Source organism: Dryobates pubescens, chromosome 16, assembly GCF_014839835.1.
Source record: "Dryobates pubescens isolate bDryPub1 chromosome 16, bDryPub1.pri, whole genome shotgun sequence".
NCBI classification, from domain to species: Eukaryota; Metazoa; Chordata; class Aves; order Piciformes; family Picidae; genus Dryobates; species Dryobates pubescens.
Window position 1 is genome coordinate 21,673,525 of NC_071627.1, and position 12,894 is coordinate 21,686,418.

The window sequence follows — 12,894 nt, forward strand, 5'->3', positions numbered from 1 at the left end:
TTCCCCCCACCGCTGGCCAAGAAGCGAGGCTGCACAGTTGCAGAGCCTTTATTTGGTGTTTCTCTGGTGGGAGGGGGAGGTGAGGGGCCAGCTGCCCCCAGCCAGGAGAGGAGCACGTCTCTGTGCCGGTACCACGGGCAGCTTGAATGCACTGAAGAGCTGCGCCGTGCCCAGCACGATCAGGCCAGGCCCGCCCTACGCCAGGGGCTTTCAGGCCAAGCCTTCATGGAGACGTGGGCTTCTGCTCCGGGGGCAGCCGGCCCCTGCATCCTCCCACTGCCTTGGCTAGGTGGGATGGAGGATCGGGGGAGGCAAGCTGAGGGCCAGGAGGAGCTGTCACTGCCGGGGGTGGAGGTGGGACGTGGTGTTACTGGGGAACGCCCTCCGCCCATCGCCGAGGTCTCTGCCCCCAGGCTGCCGAGCCCGGCGTCCTGGCTGTGGTGTGGCAGAGACGGAAGCGAGGGAGGAGCAGCGCGCTGGCTGGGGAGGATGCAGGGAGGGGACAGGGCAGGGGGGGATGGCAGCATCGGGGAGAAGCCACCCGTCAGCCCCAGCCCCTACTGGCCTTCCTCCTCCTCCTGCTGCTGCTGGGGCGGCGGCGGCGGGGGGTGCTGCTGCTGCTGCTGCCGCATGTAGGCGACGATGTCGTTCTTCACAAGGGCGATGTTGGCGCGGTGGTACCAGCGCATGACAGGCACGCCGTCGGGGCCCACCAGGAACTTCTCAAAGTTCCACTTGATGTCGTGGTTCCGCAGAGGCTCCCAGAAGAGGTTCTTGGGGTGCCCAAACTCCTCCGCCACTGGGGGACAGGAGTTCTGCAGGGAAGCAGTGTGTCACTTGCATTGCACCCCAAGAAAACCCCCACCCGAGCTGGGTGCTGCCCCTCTCATCCCTCCTTGCCCTGGCACATACCTTCAGGAAGGTGAAGACCTTCTGTTCTTTGGCCCCATTCACGTCCCCTTTCTGGAAAAGCTGGAAGTTGGGGACAAAGCCCCCCCCTGGCCGGACGTACCTGCAAGGGCAGGGCGAGCAGGGTCTCACAACAGGCAGCTCTCTGTGCTGCACAGAGGAGGGGAGGGAGGGAGCCCCAACTGCTTATGGGCACCACAGCCCCAGGCTGAGAGGGGGTGACAGCCAGCAGCAGCCTGTGCACCCACTGCCTGCCTGGTGCCCACAGCCCTGCCACAGTACTCACTTCAGCGCGGGGAGGATCTCTGAGTTCTGGCCCGGTTCCTGCTTCCCAAATTGGTTGGATGGGAAGCCCAGGACCACGAGCCCATAGGGCCCCAGCTCAGTTTGTAGTGCATTCAGTTCTGCAGGCAAGTAGAGCCAGGGATGTGTTAGCAGAGGGCCAGGCTTACCCCCAGGCTTGCAGCCACTGTCTTGGTGCCAGCTCCCCCGGGGCAGGATGGACCATGGGGAGCTGCCAGAGGCTGCATACCCGGGTGAGCTGCCTGCCCTAGCCCTAGAGGCCCGTGCCCCAGGGCACACTTACCAACATACTGCAGGGTGAGGCCTCAGTAGGTGGCCACGTTGACGAAGAGCACCATCTTCCCCTCGTACTTCCTGAAGGGGATATACTCATCTCCATCGATGGTCAGGGCCCCGTAGTCATAGATTGTGCCCTGAGTCGAGTCGTAGCATTTCACCTGCGGGGCGAGGAGCATCCCATGGGAGGGGGCTGGGGCTGCCAGCCACCCCACGGCCAACCGTGCCCACTCGGGCAGCAGGTCCACCCCTGGTGCTGGCTGGGGTGGCAGCTGCCAGCACTGTCTTCTGCCCTGACTGCTGCTGGCAGCAGCCAGGCTCCAGCATGCCAAGGTCCCAGCAGTGGGTCAGGCTGGTGCGTGCATGCACACGTGTGCACGCCTGGCCCGTGGGGCTGGCTGCCACTGCAGAGGGGGTGACCTGGCCAGGGCCAGGCAGGAGGGCAAAGCAAAGGCTGGAAAACAGCCTGAGCTGGTGTGACAGTGCAGGGGGGAGACCAGCCCCAGCCTCCCTGGGGCTATGGGAGAGTGGGAGCCCACCACCCCTGCATGCACCCTTCTGAGACAGGGACAGACAGCACCCAGAAGCTGCCAAAGCCAGGGCAAGGGAAAGATGAGGGCTGGATCAAAACTGGGCAGGGAAGGACCAAGCTGGAGAGGAGCACCCTCTGCTTGCAGCACTGCAGGGGTTAAACTAAGGGAGCCCATCTCCCACCCCCGTCGAGGGATCCGGGCTCACTCAAGTGCCACTGGGGTGCTATTTTGGGAGCTGGCAGGAGATAAAGTCCCAGAGGCTCTGCTTGGGGAGCTCAGACTCCATGAGGCTGGCCGGATCCTGGCACAAGACTCTGTTTCGTCCCCCTCCAGAATGAGGAGGCTGGCCAGCGGTGACAGGCCCCCTCCGCTGCCCTCAGCCTGCCGGTGTGTGGGGACACGGTGGTCCCTGCACCCTCCAAACAGGGGTGCACCCCCCTGGACACCGTGCAGGGAAGCAAGCCCCCTGCTCTGCCCCTACGAGGGTCACTGGGCGGGGGGGTGGACAAGACTTTGTCCCCTTCCGTCCCCAACCCCAGGACGGCAATTCCCCCTTTGCAAAAACTGCCTCAGCAAAACCCTCCCGTGATGCAGGCAGCGGGGCTGGGGCTTGGGGGGCGTCACAAGGCCACCGTGCCCCACTCCTGCACCTGAACGCACTGCAGCAAGCCCTGGGGACAGGAGGGTCGCCAGGGTGCCACATACCCCCTTCTCCCCTCCCCGCAGCCCCCGTGGGGGTGTCTCCCCCCTGTTCTTACCTTCTCCCTCTCCTGGCTCTGCCCCAGCTGGACGAGCCCAGCCAAGAAAAGGGGCAAAATCCAGGCGCTGCCGGACCAGCCCCCCATGGTCGGGATGGGGTGTGGGGTGCGGGCACCCCCGGGGGACAGCGGTGGCGGGGACGGACACACACCCCTCTCCCCGTCGCCTTCTGCCACCTCCGAGCCCGAGAGCCGAGAAATAGCTGCTGGGCTGAGCGGGGGGGAGCCAATGGCCGGGGGGAGGACGGGCCGAGGGCTGCGTTAACCGTCTGTGCCCTGGGGCGGACCCGGTGGCCTCGGGGGGGGGCAGGGCAGGAGGGGGTTGGCAGGACCACGCTGACCCCTGATCGCGGCGGCCAACACGGAGCTGCCGCATGTGCCAGGGGGTTTATGCAACGTGTTACACGAAACAAGGAACTGGGAATTAAACCTCGCAGGCTAGGAGAGGAGCCAGGCAGTGTCCCCCCCTGCTTGCTCAGGGCACCCAGCTGAGGTGACATGCACACCCCCGAGCGGGCTGCTGTCACCTGAGGAGCGGGGACCAACCTGCCCCGCAGCATCCCCGGCCGCCGGTGTCCTCCCCCCCGCGGCTGTGCTTGCTCAGGGGTGGGGAAGGGTCCATGGAGCTTCTCCCCTTCGCAACCCAAAAAACTGAGGGTGCTCCTAGAAGCAGCCCTGGAGCAGCCTGGAGGCTCTAGCCCCCTGGTGACCCTGCTGTGGCCAAGAACGGAGCACAGCCTTAGCCCTTGGTGTCCCCGGGGGCAGGAGTTTCCAGGGCCCTGTTTGCATACCCGGGGAATGCAAATATTTACCCTGGGCTGGCTCCAAGGGAAATATCCCTGGTGAGGTGTAAATTCCCTGAAATCCCACAAAAAATTATTTGATGGGAGAATGAACGGGCGGGAGGAGAGGGGGAGAGGGCTGTGGTTTAGGCTGGGGGCTGGCTGGAGACAGAGGGCAGGACAGGGTGCCAACGGGTGAGCCCCGGGGGGACCACGAGGTTTGGCTTTGCTAGAAAGCAGGACCAGCCCTGCCAGGAGCTGTCACCGAGCTGCTGCTTGAGATGCTGCCAGGGAAGGGGAATATGGCCATGGGCTCGAGGGAGGATGGAAGCAGTCTCCCATCTCATGGCTGTTGCTGGCAGGAACACCATGTCCTGAGAAAGGCTGATGTCAGCCTCTCAGTGCAGCCTCAGCTTCAGTGGGAGGGGCTGGGGGTCGGGTACATCCTCCAGGCACCTGGAGAACCCATGGAGCAGGGGAGCTGAGGGACCCTTCATCCCGGGCAGCATTTCCCAAAGCTTTCAGCCTGCTCTGCTGCTGGAGAAATAGCGTGCTCTTGCCCTGCCACAGGTCCTCAAAACAGTGTGGGGTGCTCCTCCAGGTCCAGGCAGGCCCCCAAGATGACAGCTTGAGGACTGCCCAAAGTCCAAGCCAACATGCCAACAGCCGTGCTGGCAGCAGGGATGCTCTCATCACCCCTCCCCGAGGTGGTCAAGGTGGAATGAGGAGGCTCCTTGCCAAAACTGGGGAGCTTGTGGGAGTCAAAACCAGGGGGACTCAGCTCTTCCCACATGCTTCCTGGGCTCTGGAGAGATTTGGAACCATGGGGCTGCGGCTTCTGGCCAGCACACTGCTTGCACCTCATTGCATCCTGCAGCTGAAAGGGATTGGTGTGTGCCCAGCATGGTACCAGGCTCCCTGGCACAGTGCTGTGCACCCTACCCAGCTCACACTGCTGACCCCAGCCAGGGTTTGAGCCACCTTCTGGAACAGAGCCTGGGAGCTGCTTGAGGCTGTGCTCCCTGCCCTACTGATTCCCACCATGGGAACAGCCACCCACTTCTAATTATAGCCCCTAATTGCCTCTGTGGGGCTTTGGTGGGTTTCCCATGGGCAGCAGAGGCTTGGGGGCCAGGAGAAGCAGCGCAGCATGCACAGTGGTGGCACAGAGTGGTCGTGTCCCTTCCACATGTCCCTGATCCCTGCCACACCCAGGGAAGGGCTGACCCACTGCTGAACTGTGTTTTCCTACACCCAAGGCAGAAATCAGAGACTTGTTTGTCCGAGTTCCCCTCCTTGGGTCTTGGAGCCAGATTGGTCTCAGTGGGAGTGGGGAACAGAGGAGGATTTAACACCACAGCTGATGGATCCCATCTCTGCCACTGAGCTTCCAGGGGACCCTGGGCATGTCACTCGGTGTCCCTGCCATGCTGTGCCATGCCAGAGGCTGCGTGGGAGAGAAGAGGGTGCTGGGGGCTCCAGCAAGCCAATGGTGCTCTACCCTCTGCCAGAGCAGGGTCCCCCCCCCCAAGTGGCAGGCGCTCTGCATGGGCTGACCCTCACATGACCCTTGCATGTTGTTTTTCTCCCAGAGCTGGGCTGAAGCCGGCCCCTGCCTGCTGCAGATGTTTGGCAAGAGTTTGGAGGCAGGAGGCCAGGCACTTCCAGATCCTTGGCCACCATACTGCCACCAGCCTCCTCAGCTGTCCTCAAGCCGTGGGCCAGGGGCTGCAGAGGCCTCGTGCCACACTGCAGGGCCATGGTTAGCACAGGGAATATGAAACCAGCCATGGGGACTGTGTACTGCTGCTGGCTGGGCTTGTCCCAGAGACAAGCAAGGAGCTTCTTCCCTGCAGTGCCCTGGACGGTGCCAGTAGTGTGCCAGGGGCAGCAGTGAGGAGCTTGGGCAGCGGCAGGCAGCACTGCCTCAGCTGGCAGCTGCTTTCCCTCTAGCAGTCTGGCATTGCATCAGACCTGGGGCAGCCTCTGAACTTTTGTTCTAGGTGTGCCACAGGAAGCAAAAGCAAAACAAGCTCTGCTGGGCAAGAGGCCTCAGGTCCTCCAGCACCAGGCTTGCCCCTCTGGCTGCCTCCACATCACCCTCACTGCCCTGCCCCAGTCCATGTGCTCCTTCAGGCACCACCTTGGCAGCCTCCCCATTGGGCATGGTGCCTAATGCCCTCTGGAGAAGGGACAGCCCCTCCCCAAGTGGCCTTGCATCACCTGGGCTACAGCTGTGGGTGCTGCCCCCTCCAACATCCCCATCCCTTCTTGCCCCAGGCAAAGATTTGCCCCCTGCAGAAATGCCCCATTGCCTCCCATCCAAGGGGGACAGGGGCACACAGTGACCCACTGCTGCTGAGCAGGGAATGGGACACTGGTTGCTGCTGGTTGTTGTCCTGGAGACTTCACTGCAGCCACATTTGGGACCCCATAAACTTCTCTTTGGGGCCACAGGCCTTGTGTTTGGGTCCTGTTTCAGCAATTGCTCCAGGTGAGGCTTCCCTTGCAGTGCCCAAAATGTTGGGGGTGAGCTCCTGCTGCACAATTGCTGCTGGGGCTCCCCACCGGCTGAGCCACAGGGATAAGGCAGCCGAGCTGGGTGCTTGCACCCCTTGATTGGCTGTCATCGCTGCCCAGAGGCGAGCTGAGAGCCAGCATCCTCCACGCAGCCCCGAAACCAGCTCCCGCCGTGCCCCAGCACCCACCAGTGCCAGCAGGGAAGCCTCCCGGAGGATGCTGAATCACCTCGGCACCCACATCACGCCCGCCTGCCGCAGCGTCATCCCCAGCAGGCAGGAAAAGGCGTTTTTGTCTCGGCAAACAATACCTCCGAGCTCCAGCTCTGCTGGGCACCGAAGCCGGGGTGGGGGGAGGGATTTGCTTCTCTTGCTCAGTCCCGGAGAAGGAATTTCCGACTCAACAACACACATCAGCCTGAACTCATTCCCCCCTCCCGCCCCGTTTTCATGCTTTAGAAACGTCCTGGCTTCTCCCTGCCGCTTTGCTCTGTGCAGTTTGTTGTTGCCGTGAGCAAACCTGGCTTTCCCCAAGGCTTTGCAATGCCATTCCTGGAAATGTTTGTCATGGGCTTGAAACTTCCCAGAAAACTCCTACCATGAAAGGAAACCTCTAGCTTGCCTCCCTGACAGGGGCACGGGGAGGTGAGAACTCCAACCACTCCAAAATGTGTCCTTTCTTTCTGTTGTTTCTTCCTTGCTCCTCTCAAAGCACAGCTGCCCATCTCCACACCCAACAGAGTCCCCCAGGGAAGAGATACTGGGATGGAGCATGGGGGTTGAAGCAGAAGCTGGGGCTGCTCCCACCCAGCACAGCCATAATCTCCTCCAGCTGCCGCCACGTCGTGCCAGGGAGGGAGGGAGGGAGGGGGAACAAGGGGAAAACAAATGGTTATTTGCCTCAAATTCTGAAACCTGAGAAGGAAGAGAAAGAGAGACACACAGAGGCACACAAGAGCTCAGAACAGAAGTCTGTTTCTGCGCCAGGCGAGAGATACGTGTTTGCTCCCTCCGCGGCACAACCGCAGCCCGCAGCTCCGGCACAGGCATTTCCGCTCCCCAGGGGCTGCAGCCCTCTGCTGGGCTCCTTCCCCGGGGAGGAAAACCTTCACCCAAGGTCCTGCTTCCCCGGGAAATGCCTACCCCCTCCAGCCTCAATGCAAACTCCTTGCCGGCTGCAGGAGGATGGGACACAAGTTTTCCAACAGCATGGAGCTGGTTGCTCCTCTCCCAGGGGAGAAAATGGGATTTAAACAATTCCCACCGGAATTAACCAGGTTGGAAAAGACCTTCAAGATCATCAAGTCCAACCAATCACCCAACACCATCTAATCAACTAAACCATGGCACCAAGTGCTTCATCCAGTCTTATTTTAAGCACTCCCAGGGATGGTGACTCCACCACCTCCCTGGGCAGCACATTCCAATGGCCAATCTCTCTCTCTGGGAAGAATTTCTTCCTAACACCCAGCCTAAACTGCAAAATTGTTTTAGAATCATAGAACTGTTAGGGTTGGAGGAGACCTCAAGGATCATCCAGTTCCAACCCCCCTGCCATGGGCAGGGGCACCTCACACTACATCAGGTTGCTCACAGCCACATCCAGCCTGGCCTTAAAACCTCCCAGGGCTGAGGCTTCCACCACCTCCCTGGGCAACCTGTGCCAGTGTCTCACCACCCTCATGGGGAAGAACTTCTTCCTAACATCCAATCTGAATCTACCCATTTCTATTTTTCCCCCCTTCCCCCTTATCCTATCATTACCTGACACCCTAAATGTCCCTCACCTGCCCCCTTTTCCCCCTCAAACCCACAGCACCTGGGCTCTGTTGAGTCTCCTCCCACCCCAGCTGTGGCCACTTGGCCCTCCCCACCCACTCCCCTATTTAATCCCCGCCAGGAAGGGCAGAAGCCCTAAGCTGAGCCCATCTGGGCTGAGGATCCTCCTCTCATCCCTGGTGAGTGCCCCTGGAGCACACTGGGTGATGGTGGTGGTGACAACAAAGGCCGGGGGGCCTGGTGGCCCCCCGGTCGTTAGGGCCATGATTGATGACTCCTCCCAAATCACCCACGGGTGCTGGCTGGGGCTCTTTCCTGAGCTGAGCTCCTCTGGGTGGTACCTTGGCTGGTGAGGCTCTTGCCCCTGGCTCTGGGCTGGTTGCAGGAGTGGTGGTGGTGGAGCAGGAGCTGTTTAGTGATATGAAATGATGCTAACTACACTGCTTTTACCTGGAGCCCCCTGAGTCTGCTCTCATCAGTCAATAAACCTCTGCTCTTGTGCCTCATTTACAGAACATTTTGTCCCCCTCACTGCTTCCCTTCAGAAATAAGGAAGGAAAGGAGGGAGGGGGAAAAAAGGCAGCAATAAAGCATACCTGGAAAATGCATTTACTTATCAGTCAGCTCTGACCAGGAAGCCTTCAGGAAGAGGGGCAGGTTGGAAAGTGAGAATCACTTCTTCTGAATCACAAGACAGAGTTCAGAAAGAACAGACAGGAAAAAACTGCACCTTTTCCATGTGGTTATGTTTCAAGGTGGGAAATACAGAGGAGGAGGAGGGGGGAAGGGGAAGTTCAAGCTGGCTTGGAAACCTCAGTCACACTTCTGTATAGAAAGAATCACTGGGAAAGGGACAGTGTGAGAAGTGAATCCCCATCCTTCACACAGAAATACAGAATTAACCAGGTTGGAAAAGACCTTTGAGATCACTGAGTGCAACCCAACACCATCTAATCAGCCAAACCATGGCACCAAGTGCCTCATCCAGTCTCTTCCTAAACACCTCCAGGGATGGTGACTCCACCACCTCCCTGGGCAGCACATTCCAATGGCTAATCTCTCTTTCTGGGAAGAATTTCTTTCTAACATCCAGCCCAAACCTCCCCTGGAACAGCTTGAGACTGTGTCCTCTTGTTCTGTTGGTGATTGCCTGGGAGAAAAGACCAACCCCCACCTGGCTACAACCTCCCTTCAGGTAGTTGTAGAGAGCAATAAGGTCCTCTCTGAGCCTCCTCTTCTCTAGGCTAAGCAACCCCAGCTCCCTCAGCCTCTCCTCATGGGGCTGTGCTCCAAACCCCTCCCCAGCTTTGTTGCCCTTCTCTGGACACACTTGAGCAACTCAACATCTCTCTTAAACTGAGTTGCCCAGGCCTGGACACAGTACTCAAGTCTCCCCAGTACTCAAGTCTCCCCAGTACTCAAGTCTCCCCAGTACTCAGTCCCCACATCCCAGCCTGATTCAACTAATTATTCATGATCTTTCTCATCCTGAGTCACTGGGATACTGTTTTGGCCACAGAACTCCTGCCACAAGCCAGAGCCCAGCACAAAGTGGTGGTGGGGAGTGAAGATGGTTGCCCAAGCAGGGGAAAAGCAGCTGTCACTGCTGTCAGAAAGCCCCTGGGGATCCTTCCTACTCACTTCCTGCTGCTCTCGCAGCCAGATTTGAGTTGGCAGCCTGGGAGCATAGAGCCAGGCTGGCAGCATCCCTCCTGTGGGGCTGTGGCAACCAGGCTCAATGGCCAGTAAGAAGCTTGGGGATATTCAGCCAGGGTGGTGTAGGAATCAGCATGGGGAGGGGTTCTGGAAAGGCTGCAAAGTATCTCAGGTCCTGCACACAGGCACCTGTACACTGTGTAGCGTGGGCAGAGATGCACAACGTGCTCATGTGTAGAACAAAGTCAATTTATTTCACAGCAAGGAGCAAAGTAAGAGCTTACATGGTCCCTTGGGTATGAATCCCTCTGATCTTTCTGCTTTGCCTGCCCAGGCAAGGGGTACACAGACCTCCCCACAATGGGGCAGGTGTGCCAGGAGCCCTGGCTGTCAGCAGGAGCACTGAGTGAAGCCAGCATGTGGGCAGCCAGGCTGGCAGGAGCTGCCCATGCTTCTCTGCCCTGTAAAACCCAGAGGAACCAAACACCCTGTAAAGTTTTCCTACAGCTTCAGCAAGTAACTGGCAGAGGAGCCAGTGCCAGCTGCACAGCTAGCATGCAGCCAGGATGGGCTCTGTCACCAATGTTTTCAGCTGAGTCTCTAAATGCACAACCAGAAGCCACATCCATCTTGCACTGACCCTTCCTTCCCAGCCACCCCAACAGCTGCAACTCCAAAGAAGAAACAACCTTGCCAGGCATTTCCACTCCTTGCTGCTTGCCAGGGAGGAGACAAGGTCACAAGCAAGTTGTTTCTGGCTGGGCACATCCTCAAAGTCACACATCTCCCTGCTGGTGCTCAGGTCACCATCCCTATGAGCTCAGTGGGTCAAGAGGAGGCAGTGGGTTCATGCAGTGAGAGCCAGCTGCAGGGGCAGGTGTCTGGGTGTTGGCCCACCCTGGCTCTTGCCCATCTCTTCCCAGCTCTCAGGGTGCCCCATCAGGCACAGGGTCCCATGGCTGTGGCACCCTGCCCAGCAAGCCGGCCGTCCCTCGAAGCCTCACACGATGCCATTGCGTGTGGGGTGAGTCCGTACCCGGTAGATGATGACAGCAGTGGCTGGGCAGAGCACCAGGGCTGTCATGATGAGGATGGTGGCCAGGATGATCAAGACGATGACCCAGACATCCAGGATGTGCTTGGGGAGGGCAGCAGGATCTGCAGGGTCAGGGAGGTCCATCCTGCAAGGGAAAGGCAAGAGGGGTGAGGGGACAGCCCCCTCCATCCCTCCGACAGCCAGAGGCTCCCCCGATGCTCCAAGCGCTCAGCTGCTCTGTCCAGGGAGAACCCTGCAGCCGCATCCAGCCTTGGCCTGCAGCTCCCTTGAGAGGAAAGGGCATTGGTAAAGGCTCCTCTGAGACGGCCCAGGATTTATAGCGCAGCTTTGATGTAGCTGGATGAAAGCCCAAGGTAAAACTTCCCCAGTAATTGCTACCGTCGTTAAAGCAGCTGCTAAGCCAAGCCACAACCGGCCGTCCCGCCGGTCACTCTCGAGCAAGTCATCCGGGAGGGAAACGGCGGGACTAAGGCAGCCGGAGCCCCCTTTGTTTCAGAGGACCCTCGTACCTGCCGCATCCCCGCTCCGTGGTGCTGAGTCACGGTATGAACGGCTTCATCAGCAGCTGGGCTCGGGGCTGCATGGTGACCACCATCATCCCATGGGTCCCGCAGCTGCCCCTCGCCGTGTCGGGGCAGCCGGGTTACGAGAGAGCTCCGGGTTGAGCTCCCCCGTCCCGTCCGCAGTCGCCCCAAGCTCCGGCAGCCCCGGGGCGGAAGGGACACAACGAGAGCTCCTGCCGAGACGGAGAGGAGCCGGCAGCAACCTGCCTGCCCGTCTGCTCGCCTTGCCCGCCCGTGCCCTCCTCCTACCTGCGGTGCTGTCCGGCTCCGGCTCGGCGAGAGGCAGCGGCAGGATCTCCGTCGGGGGAGGAAGCCTCCGGCCCCGCCCGCCCCGTCCCGGCCGCTGGGGGCGGCAGGGGAGGGGGGACGGAAAAGAGAGGAGGGGAAGAGAGAGCAGAGAAAGAAAGGGAGTGAGGCTGCGAGAGGGAGGCGAGGCAGGGCAAGACAAGACCTTTGTTCAGCACCATAAAGCAAAGCACGCCCCGGCTCGTCCCTCCCATTCCACGACGGGATCACACCGCGGGAGACCACCTGGAGCCAAACCCGACGTTCTCAAGAGCCAGGGAGGCGGCACATTGTTTTACAGCAAAACAGCTTCATAAAAGGCTTTTCCCCTGCCCCGATTGCCTCCTGCCTCACATGCACCCACTTGCCTCCGAGGCCCCGGGCAAGAGAGAAAAGCAAAACCAGGCAGAGCCTCCCTCCCTGAGACCGCAGCAGCGAGGCACCGGGCAGCAATCCCCAGGGGATTTGGCAGGGCTGATTTACAGACCCAGGGGCAGAGATCGTCTCTGGGGAGGAGGCAGACCTCAGCCCACCGGCTGGGAATGGCGTTTCCCCTGCCCAGTGGAATATTCCACTCCGCTGGTGATGCCAAAGGGCACAGACAGCAGCAGCAATTCCTGGCTGGCCCCAGGAAGCGATGTGGGATGCTCTGATGTTCCTGCTGGGACATAAGCCCAGTGTCACCTGGATTGGGACCCATGCATTACACCCTTCACCCCTACCTTTCCTGGGAAAACCAGCAGTGGAAGGCACTACCCTGTGCTCCCAGGACACTCCTGACTTCCAGGAACTTCCCAGGCACACAGCTCCCCACTCCTGCACAGGCATCCCAAGAGTGCATTCCCCTCCAGCTGCTACTGCTGGAGAAAAAGCACACGTGGGTTTTTTTATCCTGAGAGGTGGCAGATCTCTGTGGTTTCCTCTGGAGCCTCACAAGCAAGGAGCAGGCAGAGGCCAGGGGCTGACGCCAGATGCTGTGCAGGGACAGACGTGAGCACAAGGGAGTGACATCACAAGCCAGGCCATGACCACACTGGGTGATGTGCCCACAAGCAAACCGGAGGTGGTGTGCTGATGCAAGCTTTGCCCTCTGGACATGCACTGCAGCACAACATCCCCTGACCTCCTGCACTTCTGCTGATCCTAGGAGATAGAGGAGTTTGCTTTTACCACAGTTGCGCCTCAGCGACGGTGAGACTAGAAAGAAACCATCTTTGGGGGATGAAGAAGTCTGGCAGCTTGGGGGTTCAGAAGGGAGTGTGGGCAGCAAAGCAACTGTGAACAGAGGCTTGGGGCAATAAAATATGACAAGCACAGGAAAAGGTGGAAAGCTGCTGTGTAGAGGACGACCTGGGAGCCCTGCTGGGCAAGTGAACCATGAGCCAGCAGTGTGCTCTTGTGGCCAAGGCTGGTGCTGTCTTGGGGTGCATTAAGAGTTGGGCCAGCAGGTTGAGGGAGGTTCTTCTCTCCCTTC

The 12,894-nt window shown here is 59.8% G+C and overlaps 2 protein-coding genes across 2 annotated transcripts; both read right to left on the minus strand.

Moving 5' to 3' along the window:
* Positions 1–32: 32 nt before the first annotated feature.
* GPX3 (glutathione peroxidase 3) lies at positions 33–2,977 on the minus strand. The gene is made up of 5 exons (XM_009896099.2): positions 2,780–2,977; positions 1,496–1,649; positions 1,196–1,313; positions 913–1,012; positions 33–815 (listed from the first exon to the last, which is right to left on the minus strand). The coding sequence occupies exons 1-5, from the start codon at positions 2,864–2,866 to the stop codon at positions 558–560; spliced, it is 717 nt and encodes a 238-aa protein (XP_009894401.2). The 5' UTR covers positions 2,867–2,977; the 3' UTR covers positions 33–557.
* Positions 2,978–10,463: 7,486 nt separating this feature from the next.
* Positions 10,464–11,240, minus strand: SMIM3 (small integral membrane protein 3). The gene has a single exon (XM_054168484.1). The coding sequence runs from the start codon at positions 10,738–10,740 to the stop codon at positions 10,516–10,518; it is 225 nt and encodes a 74-aa protein (XP_054024459.1). The 5' UTR covers positions 10,741–11,240; the 3' UTR covers positions 10,464–10,515.
* Between the last annotated feature and the right edge of the window lie 1,654 nt (positions 11,241–12,894).

What these genes read in the sequence shown, in the direction of transcription:
- SMIM3 (XM_054168484.1), bottom strand. Translation starts at nt 10,740, where the DNA reads ATGGAGGGGGCTGTCCCCTCACCCCTCTTGCCTTTCCCTTGCAGGATG.